The sequence below is a fragment of the Macrobrachium rosenbergii genome, chromosome 19 (assembly GCF_040412425.1).
Source record: "Macrobrachium rosenbergii isolate ZJJX-2024 chromosome 19, ASM4041242v1, whole genome shotgun sequence".
NCBI classification, from domain to species: domain Eukaryota; kingdom Metazoa; phylum Arthropoda; class Malacostraca; order Decapoda; family Palaemonidae; genus Macrobrachium; species Macrobrachium rosenbergii.
In genome coordinates, this window is record NC_089759.1 from 37,813,886 (window position 1) to 37,831,294 (window position 17,409).

General features: G+C 37.8%; 1 protein-coding gene across 2 annotated transcripts in view; it reads left to right on the forward strand.

Annotated features, from left to right (window-relative positions):
* Positions 1 to 17,409, forward strand: part of LOC136848862 (atrial natriuretic peptide receptor 1-like) — a 454,893-nt gene that overhangs the window by 295,055 nt on the left and 142,429 nt on the right. For both annotated transcript variants that reach the window (XM_067121689.1, XM_067121690.1), the window contains exon 5: positions 10,647 to 10,761. In XM_067121689.1, the coding sequence (XP_066977790.1) occupies positions 10,647 to 10,761 (115 nt within the window). The remainder of the gene's footprint in view (positions 1 to 10,646; positions 10,762 to 17,409) is intronic.

Genomic DNA, 17,409 nt, shown 5'->3' on the forward strand with positions numbered 1-17,409 from the left:
GGGGAGCAGAAGGATTCGACGTTGGCAAGAAGGAAAGCAGAACTTTGGTCACGTCTCCCAGATACGTAGGAGGGAAGAGAACGCTCAGAGGAGAAGAACAACTCTTGAGTGTGAAAGGAGACATCCTTCGCATGTTCGGGTTTTTAAGAGGAATGAAGTATGGACAGTCTCAGAGCGATAGTGTGAAGTGTTTGATGATGAATACGAAATTGTCTACAGGGCATAATGAACAAATTCCTTAAAATTATTTGTGGAAAAGTGAATACAAGCTACAATACAGATTAGGTGGAAATTGCAAAATAATACTGGGTCACAGATTATGGGGAAAAATGAAAGAAACGCGTTCATAGGGAAATAAGAGGAACACAAGGAACTGGATGAAAATATTATTCGTCCTCTGCCACGCGAGGGTATTTTGATTCATCTGAGAGAATCTTCCTGTGCTATTGGAGAATGCAAGCAATATTTCCTCTCAGATCTGATATATTCATATACTGGAACGGTAAGATTTGGTTTTCGTCTCACATTTTCGTCAACGTAAATTTGTATTAATGTTGTCAACTACAACAATTAATATTACTTAGGCTATTGATTTACCTTTTGTTATCCACTAAATGACTAAACTTGCCAATTATACTAAATTTTTCCGCTACAGTAATCATTTTACTGATACAACGCGCCACTGCATTTCTCACACTTTCAGTTCTTCTATTACCACATATAACACGCAAGCACTCCGCCAGAGAGGGGTCAAACCCTTCCTGATTTAGGCTATTCACAATGATCATCGATGCCTCAACTATATACAGGCGAGTCGGCCCGGGAATTCCGCCATACATTCTAACCGATGCTTTCTTAAACCCTTTTAAGACTTTCCATTCTTTTGCGCAGTCTCCTAGACAGACGCCTTCCCTGTTTATCCTCGTCTGTGGCTCGCCTCATTCCTCTCCCGACTTTTATCCAGCGTATTTACTCCCGCTCACCTATGAAAACCAACCACCTCCGTTCATCTGCCATCCATATTAATATTCATTGCTCCGTCTTCTGGCCTCCATCTAGTTGTGTAACCCTTCTCCTCCAGATCGCTTTTACTAAAAAAAACTGTCTCCGCTTCCAAACATTTTTAACCTCTTTCACGAGTTTGTACTTTGCAGTTTCTCTTCAATAAATTTTCAGCAAACGTCACCCGGTCCACAATCAACTTATCGCTCATTTTCTCATCACACAATTGGCACCTCCATTTAAAGTGTTTTCTTTTATATCATAACCTTTTATCCCGAAATAAGCACTTTCCCGTTTATCAGTTCTAACGCGCGCTTTACTTCCGGCATACAGACTTGAAATCTCTGTGTCAGTAACTTCTCGTGCATAACACACATTCTCGATACATACCCTCGAAGTGGCCTCTACACTGATTAGACTACATCAGTAAGTGTTGTAGGCCCATACATGCATCATGTATCTTTTTCTGTTTGTAAACGTATCAGATAACTGGTTCATAACGAACACCTGATACACAGGAATAGGAATAAGAATCAGAGTTTAGGCCAAAGCAATGGGCCCTTTGAGGTCATTCAGCGCTGGAAAGGAAATTGAGGGTAGGCAGGGTTGAAAGGCGTAACGGGAGGATAGCATTGTGAGAGAAATATAATATGAATGGAGGTACAGTAAAAGGAATGAAAGAGGTTGCAGCTAGGGCCCGAAGGGACGCTTCAAAGAACCTTTAGTAATGCCTACAGTTCATCGCGTGAGGTGCACTGACGGCAGCACTAACACTCCTAAGGGGACCTGTTTCATAAAACCAATGATCTTTTGCTGTCTTACTTTCTTAGTCAAAATTCTGCCGTACAATTTCGTGGACATGCTAAGTAAAGTTATATTTCTAATTCTTATAGTCTTCTCTTTAGCCACGAAATAATTCTAATCCTTCGGGCCAGCCCTAGGAGAGCTGTTAATCAGCTCAGTGGTCTGGTCAAACTAAGATATACTTAACTTTTTTTCCCTTTCGTCTTCACTTTTATACAGGAAGAATTAACAACATCGACACTTCTATCGGCAAAGCTTCGGAATACTCACTTTATTCATCAACGAACTGTCCTCAGTGCAGAAACCTTCTTTTATTTGCATATTGTATTCTGTGGCTTTGTCTAAAGAAAAATACTTGAAATGTCATGTAGATGAAGGGAATTCAACATTTTGTGGCAGGGTCAGGAATCAAGGCCCATGTCACACTTTGAGGTCAGAGAATTTGACCTTTGTCCTAGGTTTTGAACTAAACAGAATAGGCTTCATGAAATACCTTACATACGCCAGTAATGAAACCGATGCATAAGGGAAGGGTTAGGTCAAGGTTGGGAACTTACAGGTCATTAGTAAAACAGGAATTAAGCCCTGGCCATCAGTTCGAACCATAAGATAAACTAGAAAATGCCAGTGAGCAAAGAGAGGTCAAGGCCTTACTCCGGGGTCAAAAGTCAAATAGAAATTTGGAATTCAAACATACCTTGTTAGTTGTTGGTCGTAGATGTTCTTGGTGTTGTTGTTGATAGCGAGCCTGGCAGTTTATGGTGAAAAAATCAGTACAATGACTTTCGGTCATTAAATTCATTGTGGCCGCGAGAAACTAAACCAAGAGAGAAACGCCCTGCGAGAGAAAACTCTTCTGAAAAAGATCAGACCGGGAGAAAAATTGCATTTCAAGATGATCTCGGGGGAAGAAAGGAATTGGAAATACCGAGGCAATGCCATTTGCAAATCGGATTCTCCACAACGAGGCAAGACGGAAAATTATATTGGTTGGATTTTCTCAAATGACTCTTCGGGAATCAATTCGCTGACGAAATGCGAAAGAAATCAACAGGAGAAACATCTTGAATGTATTCGAAGGTTTACGTTCATTCATACGACTGAAACTCACGAGAAGCAAGGTGAGAATTTGAGCGAGGCAGTGCTAGCGACAGTGAGTCATAAAAAAGAATAAAAGGTCGAGGAATAATTATACAGACGTATTAAGTAGCTGCATAAGAAGCCGTGTCTTCCCTGCAGAGCACTCGGTCTCAAACTCGGTTCCTTTGACAGGGATATTCGCTTTTTCTCTCACTCTCTCTCTTCCTTTAATCTCTTTCTCTCTTTCCGTTGTCCGCGTCTCCTCATCACCCTTGATATTGACCTTGACTTCCCTTCATCAGCCTTCCCCAGATTCATGCTTGGAAACTTTTAAACCTCTTCTTTTCGGAAGCTTAGCTCGTCTCTGTTTTGATGGATGTACGCCACAATCTGTACCATGCTCTTGACGCAGTTTTCCTTATGCTTATATATTACATACGTACTTACGTACATATATATATATATATATATATATATATATATATATATATATATATATATATATATATATATATATATATATGTGTGTGTGTGTATATATGTATGTATCTGTATATATATATAAATTGAAAATGGAAAATGAGTTGAGAAAATGAAGTAATGAAAAATTACAAAAAAAAGAGGAATGAAAACATTAGATGCAGACACAAAAATTATCAAAACGAAAACAACCAATTACAACATCTCTGATACCATGCTGTTCACAGGAGCTTACACTTTCCCCTCTCAGATTATTTTACCATCCAGTGACCAACTGTGATGCCATCACAACAGTGTGCTCAAAAAGTCCGCCTATTCAAATTTCCTTGGTCTTCGTCGCACTTGCGTATATTCAGAGTGAAAGTCTAATGTTAGACTTAAAGTGAGTTCATCTGTTCCTTGGCAACTTCGCCATGACTGGCTGTAATTGTGTCTTTCTGGGGAGGCCATTATACAGTCGGAGTTCGGCTTCGGCAAAGTGAATTCTGACCCATTTTTGAGCCAGTCGCCTTTCGCAACATTTCTTGTGTTTTTAGTTCGAAGATTTGGTTTGAACTTTAGATTTTTTAGACATTTGCTTCGTATACTTTTCCAGAACCTGTGCAAGATTTCCTGTCTACCCACCCTAGGGTCAAATGTAAATTTATGTACTGCTATATGATCATAATTTTTCCTCCATTTCTTTGTTGCAGCAAAATCTGTCTTATTTATGCATTCACTTTTTAAGAAGGATTTCAGATTTCATTTTATGTTTCTCAGAATATTGCTTCATAAGACGTTTTTTTTTTTTTTTTTTTTTTTTTTTTTTTTTTTTTGCGTAACACGCCGACCAGAGTACACCCATTTCTCACTGAACGCGTTTATGCTCAGTGATATTTCTCTTTAATCGGTCTGTGCAAAGTTAGTTTTCAAATTCAGGCAACTCACTTTGATGACATGTTGCCACTGGACAGATATCACTTTACTAACTTTTATTAGCCTTCGGGAAGCAATGAATTTGATCAGTTATGTACAAGATGTACTTGATATAGGCTTATTACAATTACGCGCCAGTATCGTGACTTAAAATTCTGCCGTCATTATCGATGAAACTGGTATTTTATTCTGAGTAGCATTCCCAGGAGTTTAGTACCTCTTAACATTTCTATTTTTCTCTAATTTGAACACTCTCTCTCTCTCTCTCTCTCTCTCTCTCTCTCTCTCTCTCTCTCTCTAAAAGAAAGATGATAACTTATTCTACTATACAAATGGGTCTTTTAATTGGTGTCAGAATGTAAAACTTCGAATGCATTTATTCCGTAAGAAAACAGGCTGTAATCACCTTGTCTCAGCTACATATGTCCTTCCTTATCAAGTGTATTTCAAGTGTCCTCACCTTGTCTCAGCTACATGTGTCCTTATCAAGTGTATTTCAAGTGTCCTTACCAAGTGTGTTTCTTGGCTACGAACTCACTTAGCATTGCGTACGATTTTTCAACTTTGAAAACAGTACATAATGAAATCGGAATGGAGTTCCTCAAACCTGTTATGAGAAGGAGCTTATATCCTAATAAGTTTTTCCCTGCGAAGAGATAAGGGCTGATTCAGTCCCTCCATCCCTTTGATGAATCTCCCAAATGGATCCTTCTCTTCCGCCCACGTGGATGAAAGGCATGGCTAGAATTCTGTTTTCTCCATTAAGTCCCGTTTCCCTCCTGGGATGTTTCACCCTCTGCTGTTGCCTAAGACCTGGCGAAGATAGGCGTCGTTACTTCTCATAAGACTTCAGGGGAAAAAGGCTCACTTCTTGCGAGGGATTTTGGGGCATGAAAGCAAGTGATTTTTAGTTCTCTGTGGAAGGAAACTATTGGGATGGCCATTTGTCTGTCGGTCCGAACTTTTTCTGTCTGCGCTCAGATCTTTAGTTATAGTCTACAGCACCATTGCGTTCACAGGAGGGTGAATTCTTTGATGAGGTTTGACTAAAACGAAAACATATCTTTATGAATACTGAAAATGAATTTCAGTAGATAAGAACATCAAGACTGCGCAATTTATAATCGTTTTGATTGCCCAATTTTCAGACTAGTAGAGGCGACAGTGAATTTTCAGAATGTTGATAATATCTCGACTCAGAGATTTCTCTCTGGCCTTGAACTTAAGCCCAGAACCCTTCGTATATCTCCAAATACTTTTGTATTTTTCATGTGTAGGGAAATGACCCATAGGATATTTCTGAAAGTAGTCTGGAAAAATTGCCACCCATTGGTGGGAGAAAATTCAATAAAAAAGAAATAAAACGTGTAGGGAATGATCGGGCTTGGTAGAACCTCATTTCACACTTCAGAGAAAGAAGAGAACGAGAAGCAGGAGTCCTTCGTCCTCAAGAAAGTTCGCTGGAACCCCCGAGGAACCCCTGAGAGAGAGAGAGAGAGAGAGAGAGAGAGAGAGAGAGAGAGAGAGAGAGAGAGCGGGCTTTTGAAATGATGCCACATGACAAGATTAGTGAGCGAGGGGGGAAGGAGAAAGAAAGGGTTCGATCCCAGCGGCTTTCAAAAGAACCAACTGAGTCGTGAAGGCGATGCACTCGGGAGGAAATTTAACGACGTTTCTGTTCATTTTTAAAAATTCGGCCGCCAAATCCACAGCCTCCGCTTACGGCCAAGTTACTTTAAATGACCAGGTTATCCGGAATCAACCCCAAACTTCCTCCTCTCAGTCACTCTCTCGTCCCGGAACCCTTATCCAGCGCGAAAGAAACTAAGTAGAAAATGCACCCAAGTTTCTTCGGGTCAGTCGAGTTTTCTGTACAGCGTATAATGCTGTATGAAACTCTCAGCCATGGCTCGTGAAACTCTCATCCGCGGCCCGTGAAACTTTCAGCCACGGCCAGGTGGTGGCCCGTGTTGTTGGCACCTATATCGGTTCCAGACGCACGATCATGGCTAACTTTAACCTTAAATAAAATTTTAAAAAACTAATGAGGCTAGAGGGCTGCAATTTGGTATGTTTGATGATTGGAGGGTGGATGATCAAGATACCAATTTGCAGCCCTCTAGCCTCAGTAGTTTTTAAGATTGGAGGGTGGACAGAAAAAGTGCTGATGGACAGCAATAGTTTTACAGAAAACTAAAACGTGCCCTTTTAATTTGAAAATAATTTTTTTTATTATACCAGACATATTCAGTATAATGTTTTAGACGTAAATCTTAGAAAATTGCCTCCATAGCGGGGATCCTAAATGAAAAAATCGTTCAGATGGTGAAATAGGCTTCAAATTTTACACGAGGTCCACTTTGAAGCTGTTTAATAAGAAAATAACAGAAACTGACAAAAAAAATAGCACCATTCCAAAGAGATCCACCAGATTATGACACCTGAATGAACAATTTCCAAATATTCAAAACAGCATTTCCAGAGATAACATATGAGGAGCCAATTATTAACCCCTTCAGCTCCAATACGAGCGTCTTTGGGTTCAATAGGATTTAAGATAAAAACACGCCCAGCTGAAGGGAGGTTGATAATTACCTTAATTAGGAGATGTCACTATAAATTTCATGCCTTTAGGAAGAGTTGACCAAAATAACGCATTTGCTTCATTAGTTTGCATAATTTGATGCAGGTTTTATTTATCATTATTCTCATATGTTTATCATTCAACATTCTTTCACTTTGACTTGTGCAGCTTCCATGGGGCATTTTATATTACAGGTTTATAACATTTGAACTGATGATTCAGTTTTCAAGGCAATTACGTATCTAGATACATCACTGAGTATTTGTTCAACTGCACAATTTGTTTATATATATATATATATATATATATATATATATATATATATATATATATATATATAATATACACACACACACACACACACACACATATATATATATATATATATATATATATAATAATAATAATAATAATAATAATAATAATAATAATAATTTCAGTATGATTCAGCATCTGAACCACGCCGCTCTGTTATACACAAAGCAGTATGGGAATCAAATCAGTTACTCAAAGCAACATTCCACCTTTTCAGTACATGAGATACCATGTGGAGACAAATAGTCTTGTAACAAACATTTTCACTGGTGCAGCAAAGCTATATAAGACGTACTCTCCCCCACACGCAATTCACATGAATAACAACATTACTGATAAGGGAAATGGGCGTTTTAAAAGCCACGAATAATAAGTTGTGCGCAAGTTCAGAAGTAGGCCAATAAGAGTGGTAGGTTTATTCTGGAAATAATGTGTCAAGCTTATCTACCAACTCCCAATTTTAAAGACATTGAAACTTAACGATAATGAACCAGAGCTTTTTCAAGACAAGCTCTGCTCCACATTAGGCAAAAAAATCCATGATTATAATATGCTACCAAAACAATTTATAGATATTAACAGAGCAAATAGTTGAGGTGAGGATAGGTCTATTCCAGCTGTAATAAATGTACGTGAATTCGACAGGTATATTTATGTAGCGGCGGCAACAGAGTTTTATCCTTCTCGTGGTCAGGTCGGTAACGCGACTTCGTCCTTATACCTTGGATGCTGGTAGGAATCCTGCTACCGAACTTCAGAGTTACTTTGTATTTTTGCATTAGGATCCAAGGCTTCGTAGTGACAAGCGTACCCAAAAAGTGTGAGGAAGTCGAAAGGTTAAAACAGCATTGTGACCAGTAGAGTTACACAAACATACATTTCTGTTTTTCTGTATATATATATATATATATATATATATATATATATATATATATATATATATATATATGTATATATATATATATATAATATATATATATATATATATATATATATATATATATTATATATATTATATATATATATATATATTATATATATACATATCTATATATAAATATATACATATGTATACATATTTCTATATACATATACATGTAATATTTATATATAATATATATTATATATATACATATATAATATATATATATATGTATATATATACTATCCTCTCTCTCTCTCTCTCTCTCTCTCTCTCTCTCTCTCTTATTCAGTCGAAAAATTCTTTACTGTTCTCAGTCGCAAATCCCAAGGTAGAATTCTATTGCGAAATAAGATCATTTACATATAAACAGATTTCGGGGAAAAAATGGATATCATATATATATCGACACACTCATACACACACATATATATATATATACATATATAGTGAGTGTGTGTGGATATGTATATTCATTTTTTCTTGCCCGAAATCTGTTTATATGTAAATGATCTTATTTCGCGATAGAATTCTACCTTGGGATTTTGCGATTGAGAACAATAGAGAATTTATCGACCGAGTAAGAGAGAGAGAGAGAGAGAGAGAGAGAGAGAGAGAGAGAGAGAGAGAGAGAGATGCTTAAATGAAGTAGGCTATATACACAAAAGAATTAAGATTGTCCATTAGTCTACTACAATATGCCTTGCTATACGGGCATGAATTATTGCATGATAGTGAAACTATATTTAGAAGATTTGGTCGGCTAGAAAATAAAGCTTAAGTACAACACCTGGAGTCGGTTGGGAGGGTGGAGTTAGAAAGGGTACCAAAAAGGGAACTACGGTGGTCCCGCATGTGGTCAATACAACAATGAAAGAGAGATGGAGATTTTCAGATTTGTCCATCTCATCAACCGCTGGGATAGCAGAACGTGATTGCGTCAGCCAAGGTCCCACGGAAGACCCAGACCTACTTGGATGAAAATGGATACTTACAGAAGTGAAAGCACAGGAAAGATATGAGTGGTGGAATTTCAGAGATGATGGTGATGTTGAAATTAAAAGAATAGATACATTTCGTGCTTTCACTCGGCACTGTATTCTACTTCTCTTAGCCCGGCGCCTCTCAGGCACCACTGTAGGTTTCACCAGCGACTGATAATTTCACAAAGTAGTGGCATTCGCTTCACCCTCAGCCCCAGTACTTCATCCAGGCTAAGGTGCGGAAAAATTCAGAAAATACCGAGGAACGTTTCGAAGTCTCTAACAGCGCATTTCAGAAAATGGCAGTGACCTATTCCAATCATTCTGAATGAACACGAATCTGGTCTGAAATGCCTAGCATCAACAGAAACCTTGCTGGTGGTAGAATTAAAACCGAGAGAAAACAGTCTGAATCATCAAGTCGGTTCTGGTAACGGATGTCACATTCATCAGTCGGACGAACATCGCCATTTTTAGAATCCAATTAGAAACAAGCATTACTAATTACCGCGCAGCGTCCACTGTGCTTATTTATCCGATAAAAGTATTCTAGTGCCACACAAACATACTGAGGCGGGTCTGTTTGTGCGCTGAAATAACAAACTACCAATAACATGTTCCATGAATCATGGACGCCAAGAGTCTCTGCTGTCGGTATCTAATGCCTTAATTAATCATGATCGGCCGAAATAAGGACTCAGCGTGATGTTGCTCTGAATTAACGGTGATAGCAATGATGCTAATTGGCAATTGTGTTTCTCGACTGAAATCAGCTGATCATTTCAAATGCGCATAGTGGTTTATTGATTTTTTAAAAAGCTGAAAGTGTTAAAATTCTCCTATGGTTTATATTATATATATATATTATATGTGTGTATATATATATAATATATATATAAATTATATATATATATTATATATATACATATACACATATATATATCATGGCATATGGCGGTGGTTTTATCCTGTTGGTGTTGTGGGTGAATTTGCTCTACTTCCAATGGCATATAAATTGTGATGATTTTATCCTGTTGGTGTCGTGGTTGAATTTGCTCAACGTACAGTGGCACATGAATTGTGCTGGAAGCTTCATACGGAGGAAAACGGTGATATAAAATGGAATTAGACGTCGAAGGAAATCTATGATATTCGCCAATGATGGAATATGAAATGCAGCCTGAAAACGATTGGCTTTTGTAACGTAATATAATACAGTGATTTTACTGTACAGGACAAACTTTTCTAATGAGTGTTTTGGTTATTATTATTATTATTATTATTATTGTTATTATTATTATTATTATTATTATTATTATTATTATTATTATTATTAATATTATTATTATTATTATTATTAGCAACAGCAGCAAGAGCAGCAGCCCTGTGGATTTTTTTAGTTATGAAGATCTTTGCGAAGTCAGAAATTTATATATATATATATATACACACATACATACATACATATATATACATATCCTGCATGAACATACCGGATTTATATGTTGCTTTTAGTACTCCTGACAACTTTAATGCAGGATGGGTCTCTTCTTGCTTGCAGTTCTGGTCATGTGTGGGTCATCGGGGAATATTCGGCGAATAATGATGGCAGCCTACCGACTCAATATGGTCACTTCCGGAGATTACGCCTTCTTCAACATAGAGATCTTTTCCGGGTGAGTACAAGTGTAGTTGACTTCGTAGTATACTGTAGGTCTTTATATTCACTTTCAAGTTTGACCTTTGTTTTCTTTGCATTACATTTTCTGAGTGAGTATAAGTAAAATAAAAACCAAATATTGACATTGCATTACAGGTTTCCTTCCTCCTTTCACATAGTAAGGATTACCGCACAATTTAGAGGTGGCCGTCCAACTATTCTATCCTCATCCCAATTTCAAATGTGTCTTTTGGGGTACACTCATAAGATTTTCACTAACACTCACATTTTTTATTGCGTATAATTAAGTTCCTTGTCGTCATTTGCTTTAATTTTATTTTCTCTTAATGCTCTCCAAAAGTTTGGTTTTTTCCGCTCATACTTAAGCCATCTCGGTATCTGAGTTCAGTTTCATAAAGAGCCGTTAAACAATTGCAATGTTTTCGTGGCCGGTTTTCAGGTTTCTGACTCAGTACCTTTTCTCCGTTGAAAGATTGAACATCTCCCCATTGCTGCAGTTTAATACAGAGAGAATTTGAACGAATCGTTAGCCTGCAATCTTTAAGGCTAACGTCATTTATTTACATTCTAATATTTTAGAGGGAAAAGTAAAGAGAGTCAGTTACTAATTAAATGGATATACATTAAGTATTGTGGTGAATGACAAAGATGATAAACCTATCATAAAAGTTTATGGAAGGCTTAATAAAAAGTAATATATATATATATATATATATATATATATATATATATATATATATATACGAAGGCGGGTCAGTGAAAGGCACTATCCATATGCATTTTATTATAAAATGCCGACGTTTCACAACTCCTGATAGTTCCATTTTCTAGGCTGCAAACAGCGAACATGGCAGTCAGTAAGCTGATAAAATCAGAATTACAAATTAAAATTACAACAAAACATTCAGAATAAAATGGCTAAAAGAACAAGCAAGCAAAAGGCTTGTGATAGCCTACCCAGAAGGAAGCTAAAAATAAACTATAAAAATTCATACCCAGACCCGTAAACGTACCCTCACGATATATGCCAGCGTAGAATCCTGCCGAGTTCCTGGAGACAAGAACGTCCAAAAATAGGAGCTTGAGTCTAGATTCTTTTTCTAGCTTAATTTTTTGTGTTGGGGTGTTGGGTATTCACGGAGTCCAAGAAAGAGTCTGCATTGAAATCTCGTTTAAATAAGACAAACGTGTCATCAACTTGACATTTCTAGAATAAAGGGAGGAAGGACAGGGGGCAGGCGTCCATTACGCCTTCTTCCAGAGAGTTCATAAAAATGTTGGCGAACGCAGATAACTAAAGGACCCGCCTTGGATCGTTCTTTTGAGCTGTTGCTCCGTAACTTGAGGTGTGTGATAGATATATATATATATATATATATATATATATATATATATATATATATATATATATATATATATATATAAAGAGGTTTTGCCCCTTACGCTTGAAACAAAACTTAATATGAAATTCGGTTTACTTTGGGAATAACTTTCTCCTTTACACCAAAGGAGAGTTATAGTGATAAGTGCTTCCGCCCCAGTCAGTATTCGAACCTGTATCTTACGGTTTAGGTACAGTGATACACAGTCCATTTATTTATTCGGCTATCTAGAAATGAATAACTTGATTTTGACTGCTGCAAACAGTGACAAATTTAGGTTCTGTATTTAGAATCGAAACCAACCCCTCTCAACTGTGATAGCCGATGGGTAAGTTTTGAAACTTGGTTAATTATGAAGTTTTGTATAACAAAATGTACACCAGAGTCGAAATCAACTTATATCTTTCTTGACAGCTGCATAAGACTGTATCTTGTCCAAAAGGCACAGGTTCGGTATCTGACAGAGGCAGATTATCAAGGACAATGTCCTTCCGGTGAAAGCTAGGCGGCCATAATGTTTAATGATGTCCTAAAATCTGTATAATCTATGACAGTATCCCTCTGGTGAAAGCTAGACGGCCATAATGTGCAATGATATCCTAAAATCTGTATAACCTATGACAATATCCCTCTGGTGAAAGCTAGTGAGAAAATAGTTTAATCCGTTATAGCTTTTATATAGATGCTTATTCATAAATCGGGCGGGACTCTTATGACATCCCAGCAGGCGTAAACCATACATGCTTACAGCGCATTATTGTCCGGTAACTTCGAAGAAGACAGACACTTCCAGAGCCAAACTTCCGCGCACTTCTCCTTTGTACCCACAGCGGGCAAACTCCAGCACTTCAATGGGCTTTCAACGCGCCCTCCTCCATCCTGACTCCCCCCCCCACCCCCAACCCATCCGGAGTAAAGTCCCTTCACAACGAGGCATTCATATCAAGAGTTACGATAACGGTATTGATTGTCCCCTCAGGGAACAGAGATATACATACGTCCTTTTCTGACGAGGCAAAGTTGGAAGGTGACGGAGGGAGGGGGTGGGGGGATGGGTGGTGGTTGTGTGTAAAGGGGGCATGAGATTGGTTGGGAAGGGAATAAAGAAAAGGTGAGATGTATCGCCGAAGAGGATTTCAGGTTTTCATTGTTTTGTGCCGTCAGTCTTGATGCTGCGAATTACTGTAATGTTGCGTAAGAGATATTTTGTCCTGATCTGCTAGGGAAAATAAAAAAAAAGGGAGAGAAACCGTGGATCTCCACGCATATTTATCTTAATATCTTAAAATCCAATCCTTGTTCCGAAAAGTCAGTCTTCCCCGAAATGTGGCTGAAACTCACATAAGGTTTTTTTTCAGATATCTTAGGCACCGATAAATGCTTAGACGAACGAACAAACTTCTACTTGCAAATGCATATCTTTAACTTCGTTTGCTTAGGTAATTCTGTGATGCAGAATTAATACAACGGTTACGAAACATCAGTTGAACAAAAGAATTATATGGAAATGGGAAAACAGATATTACGTATGAGTATTCATGGAACTAGGTCACACCAAGAGCGGAGATTCCCATCTATGGCGAAGCTATGGTGTGAAAAAGGAAAAAAGGTGAGGGATGTACATAACGGTAAAAGTTGTCTCCGCCGAAATGGTCACAAAAAAAGGCGATAAAAGGGGCTAATGGGCAAACAAACTTTCCCTCATTGCCTTTGGGAGGCGATAACAACGGCAGTCTAACTTTTCCTCGCCTTTGCCAATTCAGCGGAAATTCCTTTCTTACCGAAAATGGTGCGTGGAACAAATTCGTTTGCCTCCGGCTTGATGCGTCCAGCAGCAATTCCTTATTAACAGCGGCGTGATTTTCCCGTTATTGCCAAATCTTTATAGTTTTTGTTCTTTTAACTCTAAAATTAATTCTGTCTTTACTCGCCTCCACGGGGCTCTGACGCTAACCTCTGGTTGGTGCCTATTCCAGGATGAGATTCTTTTTATCTAAATATTTGAAGGAAAACTGCTTCCCGTCTGAACTGGTCTTTTAAGATACTCCGCACGCTTCTAGGCAAATACTTCTCCCTCAAACCTACAATTCACAGTGTTCCTACATTGAATTTTTATGCTAAATTTCCGTTTTTATTTGGTAATACTTTTAGAAAAAACTTTTCACAACAGATCCAAAGTAAATTTGGAGCCATTAAGGTCCACCTGATACCTGTCAATCCTCTCACCGTCGGGTCTTTATTTAAGTACAAAGATCGTTTATGCCCTTATATGTCCGCCGGGTGTGTGCATAGCTATACGTGCCCTAAATGTGATTTAGGAACTTATATTGGATCCACCAGGAGGCTTCTGAAGGTACGCGTAGAGTCGAGACTCTCATCGTGGAGTAAGCTATAGGACGGGCAGTAAGATTACAAACCCAGAGTTTTCGAATATCAGAAATCGCTCTAGAATGTGTAAAACTTCAATTGAAAATAAGGATTTTTATGTTTTAGGGCGAGCTTCTAGCACCCATGAATTGGCCATTTTGGAATCATGAATGATTAAACGACTCGTCCCCTTGTTAAACAGCCAGACCTCTGCCGGCACACTGTACCTCTCTTAGTCTTTCGTTTTCTGTTCAGTTTTAACATTGCCACTGAATAGGTTGGTCCAGTTCTGCTTACTTTTTATTATTTTTTTTATATTGTATATATACATTTTTTTTAGATTTTGTTTTGTTTTTTTATGTTGTCCTTTTTAATTGTCCCTTCTATTTTTTTATTGTAATCCATCGTGCAAACCTAATTATTTTCTTTAAATTTAAATTTATAGCCTTTTTGTAATTTATGCTATTTATTTTGTACAGCCCTCGAAAATGTAGTAGAGCCATTACGAAACGTCGGGAATAAATTGACCCTTTATAAAACAAGTCTTTATGTCCGCCTCCCCATTGATATATATATATATATATATATATATATATATATATATATATATATATATATATATATATATATATATATATATATATATATATATATGTATATATATACTAAATATTTCTTATAAAAAAAGACGTCTATTCTCATACAATATTAATGAATGAGTTTAAATTTGAACTGAGGGGCTGGTTCAGTTTATTTGTTTTAGATTTTTATTGTATGACTTGGACTCATAACAGCCTACAAATAGTGTTGAAGGGTCCAACAGTGAAATGAATAAGACTGTACATAATTCATTCATATTCTGATCAGAGCATCGGAGATGCTTCCCAGATGAGACATAGCGGCAAACTGTCACAAAATTGGCGCTAACCTGTCCACGCGTCCAGTTACCTGTCAGTCGGTCAAAAGATATATAGGTAATACCATCGGTTCATCCGTTCTGGTGAGTGGAGTGTCTCTGCCCACACACTGTTGTCTACTTGAAAATGTAGAATAAATGTAGAATAAACTGCGGAGGTACTTGTTCAGAGCCCCGGTTTCCACTCGCCTTCCGACGTGGACTTGGTGATATTCTCAAGCACGCGTTCCTTCGTGGTGTATTGGATATGGATGTCACCAGATACTTTCTACTGCTGTTTCCATTTCTGGCAGATGTTGTTTTCAACTTCCAACGGATACACACACACACACACACACACATATATATATATATATATCCTAACTCATTCTACTGAGTGTTTCATGACAAACTCCATCCATTATCCTTTTCGACTGAGACGTCGTTGGCTGGAAACACAACACGGCGATAGCCAACGGTGTCATGCAGAAAAATGCAGTTGCCTGTTCCCAGATTTCTAATAATAACTCTTCCATCCTATATTTTTTTCTCTTCATTTTCTTTCAATTGAAGACAATAGGGAATGTGCGGAAAACGGGACAATCGCCACTGCGCCGTAAGAGAAAATACGGCTGCCTGTCGAGGCTACGTCATTTACTCTGATATACTGAATAAGCATCGCCAACCGTTGCTCGAAAATGCTTCATAAAAACTAGACTGAAAAAAAGAGATCTTATTCAGAGCGCGGTTAATATTAGCCGAGTGCTGATAATGGATGTCACTCAAATGGAATCTTCCAGTGTCCTGTCTGGAAGCGCTTCGATTTTATGTTTTCGTATCGTTATCGAGCTCTCTTAACTGTGAGATATCTTTTTTATCCCATTTGGAAACTTCCGGTATTTTGTTTCCTTACTTACTGTTAAATACCATAATCTTTATTTTGGTAACGATTAAAATTTTTTGTTCAGTTAGAATCAGTGTCCCTCAAAAAATATCTGAGACAAAATATGTTTGTAGCTAGGTGCAAATTGCGTCATCTGTATATGTTGCAGGGAATACGTGTAATCAGGGATTACGCGTAATCACTAGGGAATATGTGTAATGACCAATTCCCTTGGGAACATTTGATCCCCGAGGGCTAGTACTAAACCCGGCAAAACAGTGATTTATCTACCCAGTTTTGCCGTGTTTAGTCTAAGCCCCTGGGAGGTCAAATGTGTTTTGCCGTGTATAGTACTAGCCCCAGGGGATCAAATCCACTTAGGGACATTTGATCACCCAGGGGCTAGTACTATACACGGCAAACACATTTGACCTCCCGGGGCTTTGTACTAAACACGGCAAAACTGGGCAGATAAATCACTGTTTTGCCGTGTTTAGTACTAGCCCTCGGGGATCAAATGTTCCCAAGGGAATTGGTCGTTACACATATTCCCTAGTGATTACGCGTAATCCCTGATTACACATATTCCCTGTAACATATACAGCGACGGTTCGTAAATGTAAACCTTATTTATGAAGACGTCAAACTTTATAAGTTCAAGTATGTTGAAAACTATGTAAATATGATAAATACCAGTGACGCTATGTATACAGTTCTTGCTCAATATACATTCGGAGGGGATGGAAAAGAGTTAAAGAAGCTAACTTGCCAGGGGTTAACAGATTAAACATGGTGGAAGATATCAAAGGTATTTTAGGTGATCTGGAATTAACGAATGTTATGCCCGTATTAACATGCATTTAGGTTACATGCCCTCTCTAAGGTTATTGGAAAATCGAACTGTGAGGCCTTGAGTATCTTCAACTGTGGCTTGCATTCAAAGACAAAGCAATTAAGCATCTGTTGGGTCGTTTTACATCTAACCAACAACTATCGATACATCCTATATGTATGTAGGTCTAGATGTGTTCCAGCCCACTTTTTTAACCACAAGGCTTTAGAAAAGGGGATAAATATACAAATATGAGGGAACGAAAAACAAAACCGTTACACCTG